This window comes from Pseudonaja textilis, chromosome 8 (genome assembly GCF_049901715.1).
Source record: "Pseudonaja textilis isolate UNSWEBS1 chromosome 8, rPseTex1.2, whole genome shotgun sequence".
In the NCBI taxonomy this organism is placed as follows: Eukaryota; Metazoa; Chordata; class Lepidosauria; order Squamata; family Elapidae; genus Pseudonaja; species Pseudonaja textilis.
The window spans coordinates 35,296,998-35,320,019 of NC_141997.1; the positions used below are offsets into that span (position 1 = coordinate 35,296,998).

At 40.5% G+C, this 23,022-nt stretch overlaps 1 protein-coding gene across 2 annotated transcripts; it reads right to left on the minus strand.

Moving 5' to 3' along the window:
* Nucleotides 1–13,560: 13,560 nt before the first annotated feature.
* Nucleotides 13,561–22,286, minus strand: SLITRK5 (SLIT and NTRK like family member 5). Of its 2 annotated transcripts, none has more exons than XM_087937995.1 (2): nt 21,462–22,286; nt 13,561–17,219 (listed from the first exon to the last, which is right to left on the minus strand). In XM_087937995.1, the coding sequence occupies exon 2, from the start codon at nt 17,209–17,211 to the stop codon at nt 14,314–14,316; it is 2,898 nt and encodes a 965-aa protein (XP_087794121.1). In that variant the 5' UTR covers nt 17,212–17,219; nt 21,462–22,286; the 3' UTR covers nt 13,561–14,313. The 2 variants fall into 2 exon arrangements, with proteins under 2 accessions (XP_087794121.1, XP_087794120.1); XM_087937994.1 differs by lacking the exon at nt 21,462–22,286 and adding an exon at nt 19,863–20,070.
* Between the last annotated feature and the right edge of the window lie 736 nt (nt 22,287–23,022).

Genomic DNA, 23,022 nt, shown 5'->3' on the forward strand with positions numbered 1-23,022 from the left:
TTTAGATTAGAATCTACACTACAATCCAGGCAGATTACACAAATGAGAATCAAAAATGCTACCCCTTGTACACAACTTAAAGCATCTAATGCTGTCATACTTTACTAACAAAAATGTATTCCGCCTCAAATCTAGAGAAGAAAATTCTGGTTGCTGTTTTTAACTTCATCCAGTTTTAGTTACTGCACTCTAACCACATAGACTATGTTATTGCTTTCCCAAAATGTAACCAACATTCAAAATTCTTTACTTAGTTTTCAATCTCACAATGAGTTTGTTTAGTGGTGTAATTGGCCTAGGGTGGGGGGGGGAGTGGAATTGCTAAAAATGTTTGCTTCATTCACTTTCTTCCCCAAAGCGAAGACCTGGTTTTTCTCTTATCTTTTGCTGATCATATTTAGTTGAGTTTTATTTGCTTCTTCCCATCTTAATGCACATAAAGTGGTTGGGCTATGAAAGCAGATGATTATCTATGTTTTTAATTATTTTTTGCAAGATGTTCCAAATGCATATTAATTTAAAAAGTAGGACAAAAATATTTTCAATACATAAAAAGGTGTGTGGGGGGGGTGCTGTATCAAATTGAGCTTGGTTTCTGGGACTTCATGGAAATATACACTGTTTATTTATTTTTTTGCCAACAAGAAATAGTTTACAAATAATATCATCTCACAGTTTCACCTGATAGTTTCTCATTCAAATCCTATTTTGTTTAGGATTAGAAATCTTGCTTTTTTTTTTTTTTACATCAGCCAAACGATCACTCAGTTGGACTCTCATATATAGCAGTAGCAATAGCACTTAGACTTATATACCGCTTCACAGTGCTTTACTACCCTCTCTAAGTGGTTTACAGAGTCAGCATATTGCTCCCAACAATCTGGGTCCTCATTTTACCAACCTCTGAAGGATGGAAGGCTGAGTCAACCTTGAGTTGGTCAGGATCGAACTCCTGGCAGTGGGAATGCAGTTAACCTGCAATAAGCATTCTAACTACTGTGCCACCATGGCTCAATGAAGCACACATTTATGCAGCCAGACACAATGAAGCCTTCTGTAATGCAACATACAATGCAACCTGAGCAGCATCATAGAATAACACTGCAGTTATTACAACAATGAACTTTTGGTGCCCCCATTTTCCAACTGGAACTGCAGAGCCACCTGTGTGTTCACATATGAATGGCACAATGGTCTATCTTCTTTACCACCCAATACACAGATATCTTAGGCATGTACTCATTAAGTGTTGGCCCTAGTCCATGTTATCTTTTATAAAGGAAATAAGGAGAGGGGGTCATAATATAATAATTATGCTTAAATAGGGGAGAGTGAATAAGAAGACCTCCAGATTATCCAACTCTGTTATTCTGTATTCTGCATAATCTTCATAAAGCAGTAACAAGCTAAATATTAAATTGTGGGCTGGATCACTGGAGGCAGGATCCAGGAGCTATAAACAGACATCCATTAGTCTGAAAAGGTGGTTGGATTAGAAGACCCCCTCCCTCTCTCATAAAACATTCTTGATGACATCAGTCATTCTTGGTTCAAAAATAATAATCAAAATAATGTAATGCTATTAGCTGCTTTTTTAAAAGTTGCATTTTTCAAAGCTACTTAAGATTTTTTTAAGTATTGAAAAGAACAAATTCATTTTCCAAAGCCTGAAAAAGAAATCCAAAAGCAATAAAGCAATTAAAACAGCAGTAGTCGCTTGAAATTGAAGCAAGCTAGCCAATGCTAAGAATATTTTCAGCAGTGTCTTTTTAAGTATGCTACTTTCTGATGTAAGTGTTGGCCATTATTGTCAATCAAGTGCCAATGCAGCAAAGAAATGGCAGTCTTAATCTATGGGGCCATTTGTTCAGTGAAAATTAGCCACAGAATATGTTGCTCCATCTAGGTGGCTGCCTGTCAAATTATGGACTGGAATACTAATCTTTTAAAAGCACTCTTAGTGCTGGATTATTCCTGACTGTTGCATCTCCCAGTGAACACAAAATAGCTCTTAATCAAATCACATCAAATTGAATCAGGATTTTCACTTTAAAATGAAGGCAAATGAATTAATGGCTCCAGAACCACAACTTGCTTACCAAAACAATAGTAACATTCCTTTTGACAACTAAGTTTAGAAATATTGCTGGTTAAACATTACCCTTAAAATATATTTTACAAATGTGGTGTTTTGAATGTGCCTGTGAAATTCTCCATGCTAAATAAGTTCAATATTTATTTAAATTAGGACAGTTTTAAAACAATTGTATTTCCCCCCAATTAATCTGTTTTAAAGAGGAAAATGTTTTTATTTTGCTGACTGTTCTTTAAATTTTGTAGCATTATAGAACTTAGAATTGGGACTTTGGAGGTATTCTACTCCAACCCTCTGCCCATGGCAGGAGATTCTATACAATTGTGGACTTGGTATTATTGTTATTCAGGTATACTCAGATTCCCCCAAATTATTCACCGTTACTTCCAGAGAACTTCCAAAGTTAGAGCCTATGATTTTTAGTGTTTCAGAATGAAGAGGAATGAAATATCCAGCTAGTAAATTATTCAGTTAAAATTAAATATTCTCTTGGCCTTTCTCTTTTTATCCTGCTCAAGACTTTGACTCCTTTCATGCCTCTAAGGCTATAGAAAAAAATCAGTAGCAGTCCTGTTTTGACCATTTTTATTAAGTCACACAAGCAGTACTTCCCAAGCTATTTCATCTGATTCTGAGACATTCAAGAATTGATCAGAACTCTTGCACAGACATCATTTAAACTATCAATTGCTTTGAATTAACTTAAACAAATCGTGTCTATCTTTGCATGTGTGTGACTTATCAGAGACAAATAGAGTATCTATTTCCTTAACAAAACTGGGTATCTAAAATGACAAAGCCAAGAAGCCTGCATCCAATTACACCAGCATAATTATACTATCTTTCTTCTGAAAATTATTCCAGATTTAGTCTTTTGTATGTATCTGATGCATTCATTGTAAGGCAATTAGTTCATCTGATAACAATTTAGCCATTGCCATCATTACACTGAATTCCCTCTAATATCCAATAAACTATTTGTTTTTAACTCCTGCTGTAGGAATGCATCTCTTTTTGTGATTTTTTTTTTACCCCCTGCTAGACTGATTGGCAGCTAAGGAGAAGGGAGGAAAGGGGTTTTCATTTGCAAACAGGCTGGCAATCTTTTTATTCTAACTCCCAGGGCACTTCTGTGGGAGGGTAAGAAGGCCTTCAGGTGTTATAAATATAATTTACCTTTCCACTGCTGGAAGGGATAGAAACAGATCTTGCTATAAATAGAATCCGGGCCAACTCTGCAGTATTATTGCTTAACTGGTTATTCTTCTGAGATTCATATGAATCATGAAAAAAATGACTGCAGGGTAATATCAATACTGACTATATGAGATGCACACGACTTCTTTTCCTCTTCTGAATTTTGAAAAGATGCACACACAGAGACATATACTTGACACATAAAAATGATATATGCAAAAGGAAACTCCAAAACCTCATTATTAACTTCAAATGATCTCAGAAACAAAATAATTAAGGGGACCAAAGAACGGAGATGATAATCCTGAAATTATTCTCTTCCCATTGCCTTGAGAAGAAAGCCTGCTTGCATTAATACACGATAACCTGTTATATTTCTACTGCTGCCATTTTCCCATTTTCTTTTTTCTACCAATGTAAAAATACAAGCTACCAGATGACAGCAAGCAGGTACAGTTGTCTTTTCTGCCATTCTTGGTGGCTAACAAGACTACGGGCAACTTGACATTCAGAAATATACCAGGTCAACTTGAAAGGCAAGGAGAGGACAGACATTCACAAAAGCTGCACTAATTTATTTTATATTACTCTGCAGAGGGAGGGAGGGAGGAATCTCAGTTTTGTAGTGTGAATTATTTATTAATTTTTTGAATTCTGAACATTTGCCACACATTCTTCACCATATCAGAGGTTCAAAAAATCTATGTGACCTTTAGATGTGAATTACACATGTCTGTAAAAGCACACAGAATGTACTTACTCTTTGTTTCTTATTCAACTATTATAGTTCTTGCAAATGTTTTCAACTCTATCAGGCTGATTAATAACCAGAAACTATGCTTCATTTAGGCATCATTAATGAATAAAATATGATTGGCTGTGTTCACTCAAAATGCTAAGCCATAAACTATCTTTTTTTAAAAAAAAATCACAATAATTAGCCCTGCACAATATGAACCATCTCAAATGAAGAAACCACAATGGGACACAGAGCATGGACCCATTCACTACATCAAAGAAACAATGAAGTTCATAGTTCTGACAGCCAACTAAGAATGGAAACTTAAGCATCTTTCACAAAAATGTAGCATGAAAGAGAATCACCCTGCAGTCAAATAGAGAAAATAGATGCACTGTTTTCTTCTATCTGGGCTTACTGTATCAGGACTGCACAAAAAAAACAAATAACAAATGTTTCGTTTTTTTCTCCCCATCTATTGGTCACCTGGATATTTTTAGACCAGATACAGTAGCTCAACTGTTGCCTCTCTTTTAAAAAATGTACTAGAACGTACATAAGATACCAAAATTACAAAATGAATTCATACAATTTCATTCTAAAGGAGAATGTACCATTCTTCACTGTATTATATGTGGATACCAGTTTTCCCAATAGTTTGACATTTGCTTGATTGTAGGTTAGTGCTGGTTGCAAATATTTTAAAAAGCTAATTGGATTTGGTCTTGAATAAAAGAAAAAACATGGATTATGCCATATATAATGCGCTGCTTTTAACAAAGACAACATGTTACATTTCCAAAATAAAAAAAAAACATTGACTCAATTGCCATCCCCCGCTTCCCATGCTGTCCAATGAAATCTTTTAAATTTTCTCTTTGGATCTTAATATAAGCAAATAGAGTTTTTTTTTTAAGGTAACTCCCCAAAATACCAAAGTAAATAACAACACTGACATCTTGATGAAAGAAATGTTACTTCCATACAGCTTTTCCCCCCTCCAATTAAAAATGGCATTGTTTTCATATAATAAAACATCTTTAGATTTGATATGAGTTACTCCTTGAGTAAAACATATATTTCAGGTATAGGTGCTCCAAGGAAATGGAAATTGCATTAGCAGAGCGCTCTTATCTGTAAGTAAGTGGTAGCATTTTGTGATTGATCTCACTGGCCTTGGAAATTAAGCTGAGTTGGACCTGGCTATTATATACATGGAATACTGCCAGGAAATTCCCGGGCTGTGGAAGAAGGCAACACCAAACCATTTAATATTATTGCAGAGAAAACTGCATGGGTGTGTTTTGTTAGCTGGCAAGAACTGAGTTTGACTACTGAGAGTTGTTTTCTTTTTATCCATAATGACCTAGATCTGGGACAAAAGGCAACTACTGTGTTGTAATAATAGTCAATGTCCACCTTGCAGACTACAAATAAATAAGCACAAGGCTTAATATTATTAGATAAAGTTCTCGTGGAGGAATTGCAAGAGAGAAACTGTAAGAAACATTAACAGCAATAGTCCTTATTTTCAAAATGGTAGGAACTATCAGACAAGTGGAACCATGGTCCATTTTAAGTGCAAGATGTGTGTTGCACATTAAAAAGAAGTAGGGCATTAATATGCATTGTACATTAAAAAGAGGTGCAGTTAAGGAGTTTAATTAAGGAATGGTGCAGTGGCCTAAAGATGGAGCTCTTGCCTCTCAATCAGGAGGCTGTGAGTTTGATCCTAGGTAGAGAGGCAGATATTTCTCTCTTATGGGCACACTGAGAATGTATCTGCTGAACAAAACTCCACATTGGCAAGGGATTTCATTGCTTGGTTGTCTGGCCATTTTGTGGCTAGTAACTATTGCAGCACACACTTCAGAGATAAAGGGTGAATCATCCTCTAGCAAGTATAGGAGAAGAAAAATATAGAAATTTGCCATGTATTGAGACAGACCACCAGGCCATAACTTGGTTGACCTCTAATGGGATCCTTCAGCATTGAAACTGTAAAATGGAATACAGATTTTTGACAGCCCTCAATTTTATCACAATAGAAATGGAACAGTATTCAAAGATAATCCAACCTGATTTTTAAAAAGAATGTCTCTCCTATTTCTCCAAAGAAGAGAAAGAGAGGGAAGAAATGGGGCTAAATAATTCTTATGTCTATATCCTCATAAGGACTCTCTTTGAGAGTCACAAAAGTAATGGCAACAACACTAGCCCAGTGTGCTACACTCAATGCAAGCCTGCAATACAAGAAGTCAAAAATGAAAATCTGCCATAGAGTTCCTTATCCCTATAGGAACATTATCATTGTATAACCAATTTTGGTTAAATATAGAATGAAAAATAAATGCTACTGAATTATACATAATAATCCACATAACATAAATAACAATCATAGGAAGAGCTTAACTTGATTGCAGCAAAAAATTGCTGGGATTTGCCTTCTATAAATTAAGCCCAAAATAAACTATACATGTATAAATGGATTTTTAACAACAATAATGCATCCAGGACAATCGATCAAATGCATTCAAACAAATGATCATTTTATCTGACATATCATTAAGGAAGTACCTAAAGTAACTGCCATATCTAGAATTCCAACAAAGAAATATGGAAAAAAGTAGCTATATATGACTATACAGAAGCATCTTGGATCAGGATCTAGTAGTACCTGTTCAAGAATTCCTACTTATGAAACCTGAATTAAAAAATGCTAACTGCGGGCTCATTTTAAACACAGTTTGGCTCAAACACATTCCATAATAAAGAGCCATCTATGTTGACCTAAAGGGGGTTATCTTCTTAATCTTTGTAATATGTTAAGACCATTATTTACTTTTTATCTTCCCAGTTTCATTTTTCAAATATACTGATACTGAAATATACTATACTCCCACATGGTTATAGCATTTATCATACCAATTTACTTTCCTGCCAATTTAGTATATCGTAGTATTCGCTGTATAACAGCACATGCCTAAAGTTTATTTCACAATGTGAAAACAGCTAGGTAAAATTATCCATTGGTTGCCACATTCAAAAAGGAGAATATGGCAATTTCGGTCCATAGGTTCATATGATCAAACAGCCATCATTTATTTTCTGTTCTCTCCATTTTCACTGTCCTTATAGATTTATTTTCAGTTCCTTTTCAATGCAATGAATACATAAACATTTTAGAGTGCCCAGTTTAGGACTGGGGAAGTGAAATGAAAAAGGATATGTACAGATGAACTCAAATGATCATAAAAACCAAAACTTCACCAGGTTTAAACATTCTTTAAAGTAAGTTGTATACTAATGAAATTTCACTTTTGCACACTGGTTCAGTTTTACCTCATCATCTTAGCTAACCAGTATAAAACTTAAATTGTCAACCAGTTGATCTACTTGCCAAAATCATCTGTCTTTTCAACCCAACCATTAATGTAATATTGCATAGCACTAACATACTTGCAGATACTCTAAAAACACATCAAATATATTGCAATCAATGTAAAATTTAATTTTGGTCATCCTAAAATATGACTTTAAGAATTATTTTTCTAATTGCTTGCTATAATTGGCAACAAAAAAAGATGTGCCATTCAGTCCATTAACATTTGCTTCTTCCAATTAAAATTTGTTGCTGCCATTGAATTATTATAAACTCTGAATAATTTCTAAAGTTTTTATATATCTACCTGCCTGCCTGTCTTCCAATTATCAGGAAAAGGTAGGGTAATGTGGAGAAAGATGAGAGATTTTCTAATTTAAGAACATTGATATATTTTCAGAAATTATCCAATTTTGGGTATTCTAGATTGTTGGTAGATATTGCAAGAAAATAAGTATGATAGTATATGGTAGAAAAAAAAGCAGTCTTATAGCATCTTTTCCAATGAAAGCAGTTTATTAAAAGGCATCAGCTTTTGTGAGTTGCTACTCATGAAAGCTTATGCCTTTGAATATTTATTAGAAAATGTGTTATCACATTCCTACTTATTGTTTTTGTTTTCATTTAAAATTGATATTTCCATTAATTCTCATACTCCTATAATATCCATGTAGTATACTTAGTCATGACAGTTTATGCATGATTTGTAGAAGTGGCCATAATTGCCTTTGCTCACTGAACATAACAATCTATGAATCATAATGTATAAACTATGATTCAAACAATACAAAATCAAACAAATCATATTAAACTGATCAGAATTTAGTATGATAAGTCAATTGCATTTCTTAGGAGACAACTCAAATAGCCCATTTTGCCATGTTAAACCAGAATTAGTCCAGTCTTGCCAAACTGGACATCTTCCAAATCTGTAGATTCTCAGAATTCTCAGTGATCACCATCCTGTTTAAAGGACTTCTAGGAGTTGAAAATGAACCCATCTGGAAAATACCCAGATTAGGAGAAATGGAGGTTGAACAAGATTGCTTATGAACCTGTTCCTCCACAGGGAAACCATTTAGATTACATTTTTTCCACTTCAGTTCTCCAGTCTGAAAAAGTTGATTATCACTATCATCTGGTTCTGAGAATGAATGGGTTAAATAAATGTTTATAGTAGTCTACATGTTCTTTCTTCCTTTTATACTCATCTTCATTTCTCCTCCCCATTCTCATTTTGTTTCCCTCTGCAGAAATCTCAGCTGATTTTATCAACCCCTTTTTTTCCCTATATGATTCTGTAAACTTTTTTTGGCTAAGAGGGGATAGAAATGCTTCCAGTAAATATTTCTGATTGTGCCACAATATACAATTCTGGGGGAGGGACTTGTATCAATGGAAACTTGCTTTGGAAGAAATCTCACATCCTTCAATAGAAATTCAGTGAACAGGAACTCCAGAGATGTACATATTTTTAAAGATGTCTCTCTTTCACATTTCTTCCACTGTTCTTGGTCTACATATTTCACCTGCAAATATTAGGAACAGGGTTTGTTTTTTTTTTTTTTTTGGGGGGGGGAGGTAATTTGATGACATCAACCTTGAAACAATGCTGCAGATCAGCACTGTAATTCTAAAAGGTCAGAATGAAGTAGCTGCCCTTTTGATTTTCAGCCAGTAAGAGTAGCTGCTACGCACACCACTCATGCTTGAATCAAGGTGGCTGATCAAATGAGATCAACCACTCCTTGACACTACATGAAAGGTGGGGGGTGAAATCTGTAAAAAGATTTGCCTTAGAAAAGCTGGCCATGCATATGCTTAGAAATATCCACTGGATACTCCAATATACTTTTGTTTTTGTAGTGCAAGATTGTAGGACATTAATGTATAGGCAGCATACATAGTATGCAGCAAGGAGAACCAACATTTTTTTAAAAAAAACCTGCTTTATAAACTTATTTTTGAGAGCCAGTTTAGTGTAGTACTTAAAAGGCACCAAGCTAGAAACCAGAAGACCATAAATTCTAGAACTGCCTTAGGCACAAAGCCAGTCAAAGACAATCACTTTTTCCTAGGAAAAAGGCAATGGCAAACTATTCTGAAAACATACACTGATTAAGGTACTTCAGGCATTTCTTGCCTATCAACACTGACTTGAAGACACAAAAATAAGCAAACAAGGCTGTTATTCCATTTCTGCTTTAGGCTGGTTCTCATATACATTGATTTCCAGGGTGCCAATGACAAAATACATGTCAACTAGCAAGATGCAAGCACATAATAGAAATGCTTGTAGTAGGACTTCACAAACATGGGCCGTCATTCTTCCCATTATCATAGTTAGTTGCAGAGGCCTATAACCATGACACAATGCTATGTATAGCATCTTCCTGTGTACACTGATTTTAGGAAAGCTACACAAGCATATTTATACAATGCATTCAAATATTTGATATTTGATGGGACATCAGTCTTGGAGGGAATCATTCACTTATTCCATTCCATGAAGTTTTCTGTGGTTTTTTTTTTTTTTAATAAAAAGAAAATCCAGATTTAATTGTGATACACAATTTTCACTTACTATCTTGGCATGGAATTTGTTTTGTAATATACTGGTTCTAATGTGATGCCATTTGCCACTGTTTCCACTAATTTCTGTTTTTTATGCACTATCTATAACATATAGGTTTGTATTCATTTTTTTTACAAATTATAAGCTCTTTCTGTATCAATTTGAGACTTCTTCCTCTTCTCCTCTTTCTACTACTTCTACTATTTCTACTTCTACTTCTCTAAAGAATAGCAGACAGCAAAAGTCTCTCCACACTGCTGTAATTTAGAGACTTCAATACAATTGGTGAAAAATGTATTTCTGGTTACTTCCATTATGTGCTAATATAACCACCTAACACAATTTGAGACTTCTGTTTTGCTACTTACTATTTATTCAGTTAGGATTTCCCAAGCAATGATTGATTGCTATTTTCTTTCAGTAGCACCAGCATGAGTGTGTTTGACCGCTTTAATTTAACTAAAGATTTAAAAAGCCTCGTAACAAACCTTTACATGATAGCATTTGTATTATAGAAGTTCTCTTTCTTTTGTATGCTAAGATATCAAGTGCTCACTAAATTATGACAAACCAAAAAGTTAAGAAATCAAGTTACAAACATAAATCATTGCAACTGGTCCTTTTCTCTCTTCCCTACAAATGTTACACACACACACACACACACACACACCTAGGGGCTCCTGAATATAAGCTTTCCCTGATAAAGGCCCAGAAGACTGGTCCCTCACCAAAAAACAACTATTCAACGTATGCCACTGCATCCATTACAAACTATTTAAATCCATTCATACCAATTTTTATAAACCTAAGTATGTATTGAGTGTGCAGCATTTAATACCCCATAAAATACAATAAATTAGCAAAAATCAAATATAGCAAAATTTCTGTTCTCCAGAAAGCTATTGGGATATGTTTTCGGTGATAAATCAGATATGACAATGTCAACAATCAGCATCCTTAAATGCTGGCATCTGGCATCTCTACAATCAATAACTGACCTTCAGCCCCCAATATCTTTCTTCAGTTGTTCAACCAAAGTGAACCATTCATACTGTCTTGAGTTGTGATTTTTTTTTTCTGACAATCAGTGAGAACTCCAATGTCAGCAGTGAAAACATCTGGGCTTTTTTTGCACGGAATAAGAACAATTGATGGATTTGACTAAAGTCCCATTCAATCTAGCTCTCTGCATCCAGGTGATGCCTTTGAAATCTCAGATCTTTTGCATTCTCAGTCTGTTGGTCTTTAAGTAATCCTGCCAGAGATATCAAGCATGCAACATTTGACAACCTGATCTTCCTTAATTTAATCCAGTTCCTCTTTCAAACGATTTGAAATGATAGCCATCACCCCTCTAGAAGGCAACAACTTTCACAGTTTAACTCATGCACTGTGCACATAATACTTTATTTTCCTGATTTGGACCTACCTAAACTTCATATTAATGAATACATCTGCAAAGGGGAAAAAAACCCTTTCTGTTCATATTTTCCACATCAAATATAATGTTAAATACTTCTATCAAATCTCCCTTAGGCTTTGCATTCTAAGGGAACAACACACAAAAGCTGTCATTCTTTTCCTCAGAGGTTTGCTTCCAATAATTTTTCACATCTACAACCTGAAAAAAACAAATGGTATCTCATGCATGGCCTCAGACAGAAAAATATTCTGCTCAGGCTAGTTTCCAGAATCATGTTTAAATGTGTTGGCTCCAGAAATATATTTTCACGATATGATTGTTTGGTTCTGATTTGCAGCCAGGAAGGAAAAGGAGAAGAATGCAGAATTATTTCTGCAAAAGTAAATAATACATTCTTTGTAAAAAGCTATATGTTTTATGAACCACATTTGCGAGAAAGGCATCAAAGCAACATGCTAAACAGACAATTCTTACAAGAAAAAAAAATCCAATGAAATGATCTTCTCTTTCACAAACCAAAAATTGGAAACCGTAAAAAAAAATGTACCTGAAATATCTTTTAGCCAATTTCTATGGGAAATTGTCAAGAGGAAATAAAATTGAAACTGCAGGATCACTTGTATCTTCACTTCACAAGTATCCGTTCAGAATGGCTGAATGCCTTACAACTCAGTGACAGGACTTTAATCCTTTTATAGCATTTTTTTTTGGGGGGGGGGGAGATAATTTTGTTCTGAGTAACATGTCCCTGGAGATTAAATAACTGAACATGAGGTAAATATTATTTCATTTCCTTCCATTTGAAATTGTTATCAAGTATTTATTTATAAAGTTGTTTTTTTCCTTAAAAAAATATACATGTGCTAGAATACATAGAAGACATCCTGTCCCATCATACAGTTGATTCTGTATTTATGGATATGTTTGCCACTGCTTGGTGTTCAAAGAAGGATGGATACATCATAAATAGATCTGAACAGTCCACTGTATGGTCTTTCAAGATGCCGGGGCAACAGAGAGATCTCTATAAAGGCAATTCTACTTGAATGAAATGGGCTTCAACAACTGCCAACTGCCAAGCTGTTTTGCCAGTATCGTTTAAACAAAATGAAACATAATTTCTGCTGCCTTCCTGCTTGAGTAATAATAACAATAATAATAAAATAAGTTCCGGGGAAGGACTCGATAGCTTAATAACAAATGCCAAATCCAGTCTAAACATCTGGCTAATAAAATAATCCCAATACACCGGTAATAGTAATTTTTACACTTCCCTCATTGAATTAGCCAAATTATTCAACCTACTGTGAGACTCATAGAAGTAATTATTAACAAACAGCCACAATTAAATGAACCTCACATAGCTTTCATTTTCCCTGAATTATTATTATTATTGTTATTTTTGGCCTTAAATTTGTCTATCAGGTTTGATCATTCTAATTGTTTTTTCAAACAGTTCTGGGATTTGCCAGAGCCCTGACTGCTTTGCAAATCAGAGAATGCCACGCTACCCTTCTGAGCCAATTGTAGACTCTGATAAATCTACATTCTTGTGTGAAGGGGAAAAAACCCAACAAACTTAATATTTTGGCCAAGGAGGAATCTTTTTTCTCAAAAAAAAAACAAAAAACATAGCAGCAGGTGTCGTAGGTAAAGTTGTAATCAAATGTTTCATATATGCCTCTGAATACAATTCTGTGATCACTAGAACACTGAAATCTCTTTTAAGGATAAAGAACCTTAACCTTTAATAGAGATTTCATCTTCCTGGTCCCCACAGACACTAGGAAAATGAAATTGTGCAGGACAGCAATCAGTTTATCCATACTATCACCTCTACTGGCCAATACACATGTTATACAGCAACAACCACTATGAGCCATCGGTTTTATGCAGATCAAGAAACGGCTGCCATTCCTAACAGGTTACCAAATGCAGTTGTATGATATCCATGTCTAAACATTTCTTTCATCACAGTTTAGTCTATGGCTAAGAAAACTCTTCCATTCACAAGGGACCCTCAAACATTGAAGGAAATGCTACCATATATATGTGTGTGTGTGTGCGCGTGTATAAAAATAGGAGCTGCAATAAAATATTTCCTTTTTTGTATATATTTCAATAAGTTACTTTACTACCCAGTTATGGATCATATATCTCTGAACTCTTTATTGATTTGTCCACATCTATTGGTGATTCTTTTGAGATCATACTGGTTTTTAATCAAAAGTCCAGAAACATACAAATAAATCCTCTTTTTTTCTTTTTTCTTTTCTTTAAAAAAAAGAAAAGAAAGGGAAGGGAAAGAACAAAATGCCTTGTATTAAATTCAGGGTGTGCTAATCTTGCCCTTACCCCAAATACCAATCAGACCCATTCGTGGTTAAAAATAGGATTTGGTGCCCTGCAATTTATTTATTTATTTTTTAAACCAAGGGAAAATTAAATTGTCAGCAGTGCATATCCGACATAAAATAACAGGATAACATGATTTCTACGACCTTGTTTTTGTTGTTGTTGTTGTTTTGTTTTGACATCTGGCTGAATGATACCCTTGTTTTACAGACGCCAATGCTTCCTTTAGCAAAACAACACACCACATAAAGTGATGAGAGAACAAAAGCTGCGCTTATTTTCCTTCGATCAATTGATTCCTATGGGCTGTAAAAAGAGAGAGCCGAAATAGCGATCTAGAACTATGAACACTCCTTTCATTACTCCCCGCTCTCCCCAAAACTGGAAATTCCTGTGCCAAGGCAATTTGCCTTCCAACAAATGAAGCAAAGGCAGGTTGTGGGGAGGAAAAGGGGACAGAAGGGAGGCAGGTCACCATTGTATTTCTGTGTGTGTGGTTATTAAATACAAATGCTCTCTAGGAGAAAGGACAGGAGGAAAAGAGATCTCAAAACTGACTGAACGTGGTCTGTTTTTCCAACACTTCGAGGTAGTCTGGCTCGGCATTTAGCTTTGCTTTTAGCTCCAGATATTCATTCCTGTTGGGCTCTACGTAAACAGTGCTTGGGGGAGTGTAGAGCACTGCATCCCGGAGTCTACTGTCCCCGGAGCCGGAATGCAAGTAGGGGTGAGGCGGGCGCCTAATGTCATAGTTAGGGGAAAAAGTGTAGGCAGTTGGAGGGAACTTAGGGTACTCCGGAAGGTTACTGCCCCCGAAGGTGGAGGAAGGGTGTTTGTCAGGCTCCAAAATGCCCCTGTAAAAATGATCAGCATCCTGAACAGGGGGAAGCAACTCGTCCCGGGGCTCAATGGTGCTGACACTGTATGAGGGGTTCCGGAGGGATTCCTCTTGTCCCCCTGGAGCTGCTGGAGGCAACCCCAACACTTGTGAGGGAGGAGGGGGTTGGGGCTGGAGATGATGATTACTGTAGGTCACCTTGAGCTCATGGAGATCTTTGTAATCCTCACCCGCATTGCCCTCCCTGGAGCGGTAGATGGGGTTCTTGCACATGTGGCCTAAAGGATGAGGGATGTACTCATAGACGTGTCCCGCTGGGGTTTTCACCTTAGGCAAAGCCGGACCCCCGCCACCTCCTCCTCCACCACGGTGAAGATGCTGTGGATGCTGCTGGTGATGGGTGTGGAGGTGAGAATGGGGAGTTCCCCCTCCTGTGTACACGCTATACTGCATGTTGAAGGAGCTCACATCTGAGTTGTTGGTGCTGGCATGGTCACCTTGAACCTTCTTCCTACGTTTCATAACCACCACAAAAAGACCGGCAGCCACAAACACAGACATGATGAAGACTAGCAGTAAGCTGAGAATCAGCACCGATAAAGGCACCGTAGAAGAAGAGGAAGAGGAGGAGGAAGAGCCACTAGCAGGTGATGCTGAACTGTCCTCTTCCATGGTATTATTGAACTGCCCCAAATTGGAGAAAGAGGTGGTCCTTGCTGATCCCTGCATGGATGATGGAGTGGGCGTGGAAACAACGATGTCAGAATAGTCTGGACAGAGCAGCTCTGGTTTGATGTTCCTCATATAATTCTCAGCAAATTTCTTAGGGGATTCACAGATTACCTGGTCCACAAGGACTCCCGTGTTGAGTTGTTCAAGCCATAACTTCATGCCCACCACATCACAAGTACAATCCCATGGATTCTCATGAAGATCTATCTGCAGCAAGGATTTTAGTTGGTCAAGCACTCCACTTACAGGAAGGTAGGAGAAATGATTGCTCCTCAGGTTCAATCTATAGAGAGTTAAGCCAGAAAAAATGCCCACAGGTAAAGATCTCAACAAGTTGTTGTTGAGAAACAAGAGCTGTAAATTGGGCACTGGATCAAACGTGCCTGTCTCAATCTCCCGGATGACATTATACTGCAGGAAAAGGTACTGCAAGCTCTGAAGCCCATAAAAAAGCTCTGAATTCAATTTTTCAATCCGATTCCCATTCAAATAGAGCCTCCGCAAATTAGTTAAATCCCCAAAGGCCCGGTCTTGAATGACCGAGATACGGTTATTGCCCAGGTGGAGCAAATCTAACCCTGTAGCATCCAGGAAATCTGACCTACGCACCAGGGCAATGTAGTTCTCAGTCAGGTACATCTTCTTGGGGTTATATGGTTTGGGCTGGAGCTCCGAGATGCTCTCAATCTTCCTTTCTTGGCAGTTGACATTGAGACCCAAGTCAGATATCTGTAGGTTGCAAGTGCAAGCTGTAGGACACTCCAAAGGCACCGGGGATTTGGTCTGGTAAGCAATGCTAGGGCCATAATTGCTGTATCCCAGATCCTTGGAGGGCAATCGAGAGGTGGGACGCACCCTCGACTTGTTAGGCTGGCGTGTCCCTTTGGGTTTCAAGGGTGTTTTGTAAACAGCTGAAGAGGAAGTAGCCACAGAGTTTACAGAGGCTGGAGTGGTATGAAAATACCCTGTAGTACTTAGCGGGGTTTGTGGTCTCATCTCATAATCTGAGATGAGTCTCCGAGGGCAAAGCTCTTGCTTGGAAACTTCATCCAAATCTCTCCCATGTAACCGGAAAGGAGTTTCACACACTACATCCCCCACCAAGGCTGAATAGGATATGCTGTCCAGCCAATCCTTGAGAGAGATCAGTTCACAGGAGCAATTCCACGGGTTCTCTTCCAGCTGCAACTCCACCACCTTATCCATGTGCTGCAGAAGGCCCAGGTATGGCAGAAGTTTCAGTCGGTTGCCCCTCAGATCGAGATGAGTCAAGGGTACAAAGCGGAACAAGTTGTTGGGCAACAAAGAGAGAAGATTGTCATTCAGGATCAGCACCTGTAGCAGGTGGAGCTTGCTAAAGGAGTTGGGTTCAATGGCACTGATATAATTGTAATCAACTTGAAGATACTCCAAGCTCTCCAGGCCTACAAAAGTGTCATCTCTCAGTATCTCCAGTTTGTTGTTGTTCAGGTGCAGCCTCCTTAAGCCCCTCAGACCATGGAAGGCTCCCGTTTCAATGTCTTGGATATCATTGCCCCCCAAGTGCAAAATTGAAGCCCCACTGTAGTTAACAAATTGGTTCGGGTACAGCCTATTGAGAAGATTCCCAGACAGCAGGAGATGATAGATGGAAAATCTGGGAGGACTAATCTCAGAGAGGCTGATGATGCCCCGGTTCTCACAGCTCACCGTTAAGAGGCCGTCTTTCTCCTCACAAGGGCATTTATTGTCACAGATCTCGCCATAATATTCGATGCTCTCTGCCCAGGCCAGGACAAGAGATGTTAAAGCAAAAGTGATGGTTTGCACCATCCAGATACGCATTTTTCTGTTGAGATCTTGCTCCTGAATCACTGTAGAGCAGCAAGCATACATGTTATCTCCTGTAAAAGGCAAAAAAAGAGAGAGAGAGAGAGAGAGAAAACACAAATACCAGGCTGTCACAAGAGTGAGCAGAAAAATCTAGTCATGACACTGTTAAGAAGTCAAAACACAGGTGGAAGAAAGAAATGAGACTGGCATTCTCTTTGCCAAGAGTTTTGGCTTTGGAAATGTTAGACCAACGGCTGTTAAACAGCATTTTCTCACTACAGGTTTTTCAAAATGTCCAAAGGAAAGGCACTGTTAATTGAAACCCTTGGGCTTCCTAACACTAGGAGTCCTTTCCTAATTTGTGTTCCCCCTCCCTGCCCCCCCCCCCACATCATGTATAATGTGTCCATATAAATATACATAAAATGGCTGTCAGTTTAGTTACTCAGTTCTAATGAGAACAGAAGAACCATTTTATAAGCCTTTTATCCTCTCACCTATTATCCATCTAATTTCGCTTGGTTTTTCCTGCCCCTGTTCAGAACCTTTTAGTCTGAACAGTTCTCTGTGAAGGAAAAATCCCCATTTATTTTTGGTAAGACAAATATTTCTCTCTCTCTCTCTCTCTCCCTCCCCATTTTGGTTTTTTTTTTTAAAAAAAAACATTTAAATGCCATTGCAGGCATCCTGCTGTAATATTTTCAGAGAGCCTCACTCTTTTTCTCTCTGCATATCTATGGCTGTTTATAACAGCAATACCGAAAGCCTGAAACAGAAGTAGCTTCTCAAACACCTGATATTCCTAATCACTTTTGCTCTGGGTGCACACATATATATATATATATATATATATATATATATATATACCAGAGATTAAAACTTAATTTAAAATTCACAATAAAGGAAAATTATAAAGGGATTCTAACTGAGTAATTCAATTTCTGATCTCCATCATCTCATTTTAAAAATAAATAAATAAATGATGGGGCCAAGCTACTGATGAAATACTTAGGAATCCTTATCAGAATCAAATTGTCTGAAAAAGCCTCATCATCGCTCACTCACTTCTGCTTTAATCGGCTGGTAAGTAAGTTCTTTTCACAAAGGCATTGGTTGAAAGGCAGTAATATTGCACGTATACCCTCACAGAGAGGCACAGAGAGACTGTAGGCATGTACACACAAGTGTTGTCCTTTAAATGATCATCCAGAACTTCGCAAGCAGCCTAGAATTGGGTCTGTCCCTGTGGCCTCAACCATAACTAGTATCTGGTTTCCTACAGTTTTGGTAACACGCTAATTCAAATGACCATGCAATGATCTAAGTCACTTTGAGGGGACCCGATGGCCACCAAGAATTTGGAGCTTTCTCTGTTGCTGTCCTTCTGAGAAGGCATGGCAGATGGAGGGATGGAGTAATTCCACCCCAATCCATCTCTTTGCACCCCCGTTTTGACCCACAAACATAGCCAGTGTCACTGAATCGCATTCTGGCAAATAGGCATGCCCTATTCCCTTCCCTCCTCCCAGCTTCTCTGCCTCCCAATGGAAAACACTTCTACTGTTTGAATGCAATAAGTTATAGGAATGGGTGAATAAATCACCACAAATCACCCCCCCTCCCAGTCGTAAATCACCCTGTTTTCCATGCATTTGTGGCTGGGTGGGTGGGTTGACTGTTGTGATTTGTTAGATCAAGGGCTAGGTGGCATTGGCTGGGATCAAATCTTTTGGTAAGTCCCAGTCTCCCCTATTCCCCAGTTAAGGATTTGGGAGAGTTCTTCCCAGGTTTTCCTTGGAGTAGATAGAAAGAAGAGACATGTGGCTCTGATTATTGAGTTTACAGGCTGAGTTCAAGGATTTTGTGGCAGTGCCCAAGCAGGTTAAGGAAGACGGGTTTTGTTCTCCAAGGGTTTGGCAAAAAAAAAAAAAAAAGACACAGTTGACTCTGCATCAGTCAAAGAAATAAGGGGAAAGGGGTTGCAAAAAAGAAAAAAAAATAAGAAGCAACCCTGCACTCCTAAGACAATTCCCAGCTCCACTACAGTCATTCATCCATGAAGTGACTAATTCCCTTGGTCCAAAGGAGAAATAAAGCTCGAATAAATCACCAGCCAAGCAACCCTTCCCGATTCCCCCCCCCCACTCTTGCAAATCCTTATTTAAAATGAGCAACTACCCAAGAATGTAGATGCCCTCTCCCACTTGCCCAACAGTTGCGAGGGGTGGGGAATAAAAGTTAAAATGTAGCATCCAGAAAGGGATGCTTACAGATTCGGCTGCAAAGGCTGGTGAAAAGGGAAGGAGGAAGAGGAGGAAGAAGAGGAGAGCTTGCGAACTGGAACGGGGGGGTATTGGATTCGATCTCCATCTATTTCTTGATCTCTCTCTCTTCGAAAAGGGAAGGGTCGTTCTTTTCCTCGTCGCCCATCCTTTCAATGCCCCCCCCCAGCCCGTGGGGGGGGAGGTTTGAATGGTTAAAAATCTATTAATGCCTCCCTTCTGGATATACCGCACTGAAGCAGCCGCGGTTCGACTTGCAAGCGCAAAGCTGCCTTCCCAGTTGCTCCAGCAGTGGCAGTTGGGAGCCCTGGTGGTGTTTGGTTAAAGGGGGTGGGGGGGAGATGGGGGGAAGGGGAGCCAAGAGCAACCAGGAGACACGGATCAACGCTTCCTCCCCCCTGCCCCGTTTCCTCCACCCCCTTCGCTACTTACGGAGGCTGAAATCTCCAGGGCCCCAGCATTGTTGCAACCCCGAATGCTAAGCCTGCTCCCTCTCTCGCTCGGTGTTGCAAACCGCCCAGGCAGAGGCGAAAAGGAAGGCGGTGGGGAATGCGGTCGCAAAGGCTGCTCCGCCAGCGAGGGACACATACGCGCGCGCGCGCGCGCACATACACACACACACACAAAAACACACACACACACGTACAGCCTTGCACAAGGCTGAAGCGCCCTTTTTCCAGGTCCCCCCGCCGCCGCCCCCGTCGTGCACATGACACACACACACACACACACACACACACACACACGCCGCGGCGGTGCCGGGGGCTGCCTCCCGAGCGCTTCCCCCACAAATAGCGGAAAGTGGAAGGACTTGGGGGAGGGGGGCGCGATAAGCTGGGGAGACGGGGAAGGGCGAGGCGGGGAGAAGGGAGGGGAAGTGGGAAGGGGAGGAGACACGGAGAGGGGCGGGGGAGGGCAAAGAAAATTGCCGAGCGGTAATAGGGAGGGGTAATCTGGCTAAGGAAGGTGTGTGTGTGTGTGTGTGTGTGTGTGTGTGTGTGTGTGTGTGTGTGTGTGTGTTGAATGACAAGCAGGGGGAAACCGGCGAGCGATCCGGTTTGGAGAGAGTAAAGGCTAAGCGACCCGTGGCGCAAGGGGGACCCGGAGACCCCCGGGGGGCGGGGGAGGACTTATTTTTATGACGATGGGTTATGTTCTTTTTTTTTTCCCAAAGACGTCAACAGCTGGAAACATAAAGTGCCCCGTTTGGGAAAGAGGTTCTAGGACCTATACCTACAAACCAGGATCGATTTGGGTCAGAGTTGGGTTGGGAGGGAAGAGATGGAGCTGGGGAAAAGAGGAAGGAGGGAAAGACGTGAGTGGGGCCTGAGAAATTGGGGGGACGGGGCCAGTACGGCATGTGGAGATATCTATATATACATACACATGGATATATAGATATATACCCATATCCCATACCGGCACCCCATTTACTTGCCTATGTATGTATTCCCTATATATATATATTTAGGGTGTTATATATTAAGGTGCTACGTGCCGACCGGTTCAGGCGGACTAGAGCAAGGGTCTCCAACCTTGGCCACGTTAAGCCTGGAGGACTTCAACTCCCAGAATTCCCCAACCAGAATTCTGGGAGTTGAAGTCCTCCAGGCTTAACGTGGCCAAGGCTGGAGACCCCTGGACCAGAGAGCGCCCCCCGCCCCCAGGGACTGGGAGCGTGTGCGCGGGTGTGCGTGTGGACTACAGGGGGCGTCGGGAAACCGAGAGAAGGAAGGCAGGCGTGGGAAGGTCCAAGAAACCCACTGAGGGGGGCGCGCGAGTGGGCTCCCAAGGAGCAGAGAGACAGAATCCTGCAGGGGTGGGCGGGAGGGGGAGCGGTCAGTGTAACGGACACAAAAAGGCAAAGAGAAAAACTGATGTGGGATCAAATGGGGAGGGGGAGCAGAGGGCACAGCCAGCGCATCCTACAAATCACCAGGATGAGCCGCTTCCTCCAGTCTCCAGTTTCTTTCGCACCCTCCGCGGCATCCCCAGCGCCCGAGCAGTTCCCAGCCCGCTGGCAGTACTCACACTTTCCGCGCAAGAGGTCAACTTTCTCTGGGCTGAACCGTTGCCCTGCTCCTCCTCCTCCTCCTCTTCTTCTTCTTCCTCCCCCTCCTCCTCCTCCTCCTGCTGCTGCTGCTGCTCTCAACTCTCGCCGTCTCCCTTCCGTCCTCGCACCATTTCCCAGCGCCCCGGATTGAGGGTGCTCGAAAAAGCCGTGCCCGAAAAACCGAATCCGGCAAGACGTTCCTTTAAGCCTCCTCTTTTTCTTCTTGCAGCGCGCTCTGGACATGGTAGGGCTTGCGACCAGGGCGCAGGGAATCCGTTTTCCCCGGCGGCGGTTGTCCACGCCGATTCCCTCGCAGGAGCTTCCTCCGTGGGCTCCCTTGCAGAGGAGGCTGAGCCCCCGGACTCTTCTTCTCCGCCCTGCCCTGCTGCATTCCCCTCCTTCACCAGGAGCCCGACCGCTTGCCCCCCTAATCGTAGCAGGGGATGCCCACCGTGAGCCGCGCAACCTCGCCCGCCTTCGCCTCCCCGAACCAGGCTCCTTCCGAGGCGCAGCGCAACGCCTTTAGCATCTCTCTCGCGCGCCCTCTCTCTCTCTCTCTCTCTCTCTCTCCCAAGCACGGGAAATCCAGAAGCCGCGCTTGAATTCCGAGCTGTTTTGTGTCCCAGCCAAAGAACTGCGACGTCAACTTGCCTTCGCTTCTGTTCTTTCCTTCGCTCGCCGAGGAAGCGAAGTAGGAGGGGAAGGATGCGTTCCGGAAAGTGAGGCTTTCAAAAAAAATAAATTAATTATTTTTAAAAAAAATAGGAGGGGAAAAAAAGGGGGACGCTTTCTCCTCCCGAAGCTGGTGGCGGAGCCGCCACAGTCAAAGTCGAACTGGGAAGGTGGGAATCGCAAGGAAGCGTGCAGCAGAGGCGAAGAACGGTGGCTTGGCCGGCCAACAGATGGCAGTCTTGGGCATCGAATGGACATTCTTCGGGATTCGACTTGGAAGCCAGAAGCTCTCCACCCAACCCTCCCACCCCCCCCTAAACGCACACAGACACGCTTACACGTTTTTTTCCCTTTTAATGACGATGCTGATGGGCATCAGTCTTGCTGCGTGCTTTTACAGCCAGAAGTTTTCAGTGCATGGGCTGTGCGGCACTTGGATGCCAGGGAATCAGAGGCTATCCAGAAAACCTAACCCTTTGGAGTGGGGTGGGGGGGGGGAGAGAAAGAAAGAAAACAACAAATTCTCCCTCCTTGCTCGCCCAGTTGAGTGACTCTTATTCTTTCCTTGCCAGCTGGCAAGTAATGCAGGAGAGAATATGGAAGTTAATTTAGAACCTGATTGGCTCAAAGCTATAAACAAGTCTTTGGAGGCAGAGTGCTGATTTTTGAAATACCTCTCCAAGCCAAATTTTTAAAATGTCAGAAACGTTAAAAGTTTCAGGTCAGCTTAAAAATATTCCTTCCCAATCATGCTGATATTTAATAGCTTTGGATGTAAAATCTGGGTATATTATAAAAGGTAGAGGGATGTGAAATGAAACGAGTGCCCTAGTTTTTAAGGGCAGAAAATGCATATGCAGAGCCCAG

Excerpts from the sequence above, each read along its gene's own strand:
- SLITRK5 (XM_087937995.1), bottom strand. The coding sequence starts at position 17,211 with ATGTATGCTTGCTGCTCTACAGTGATTCAGGAGCAAGATCTCAACAGA.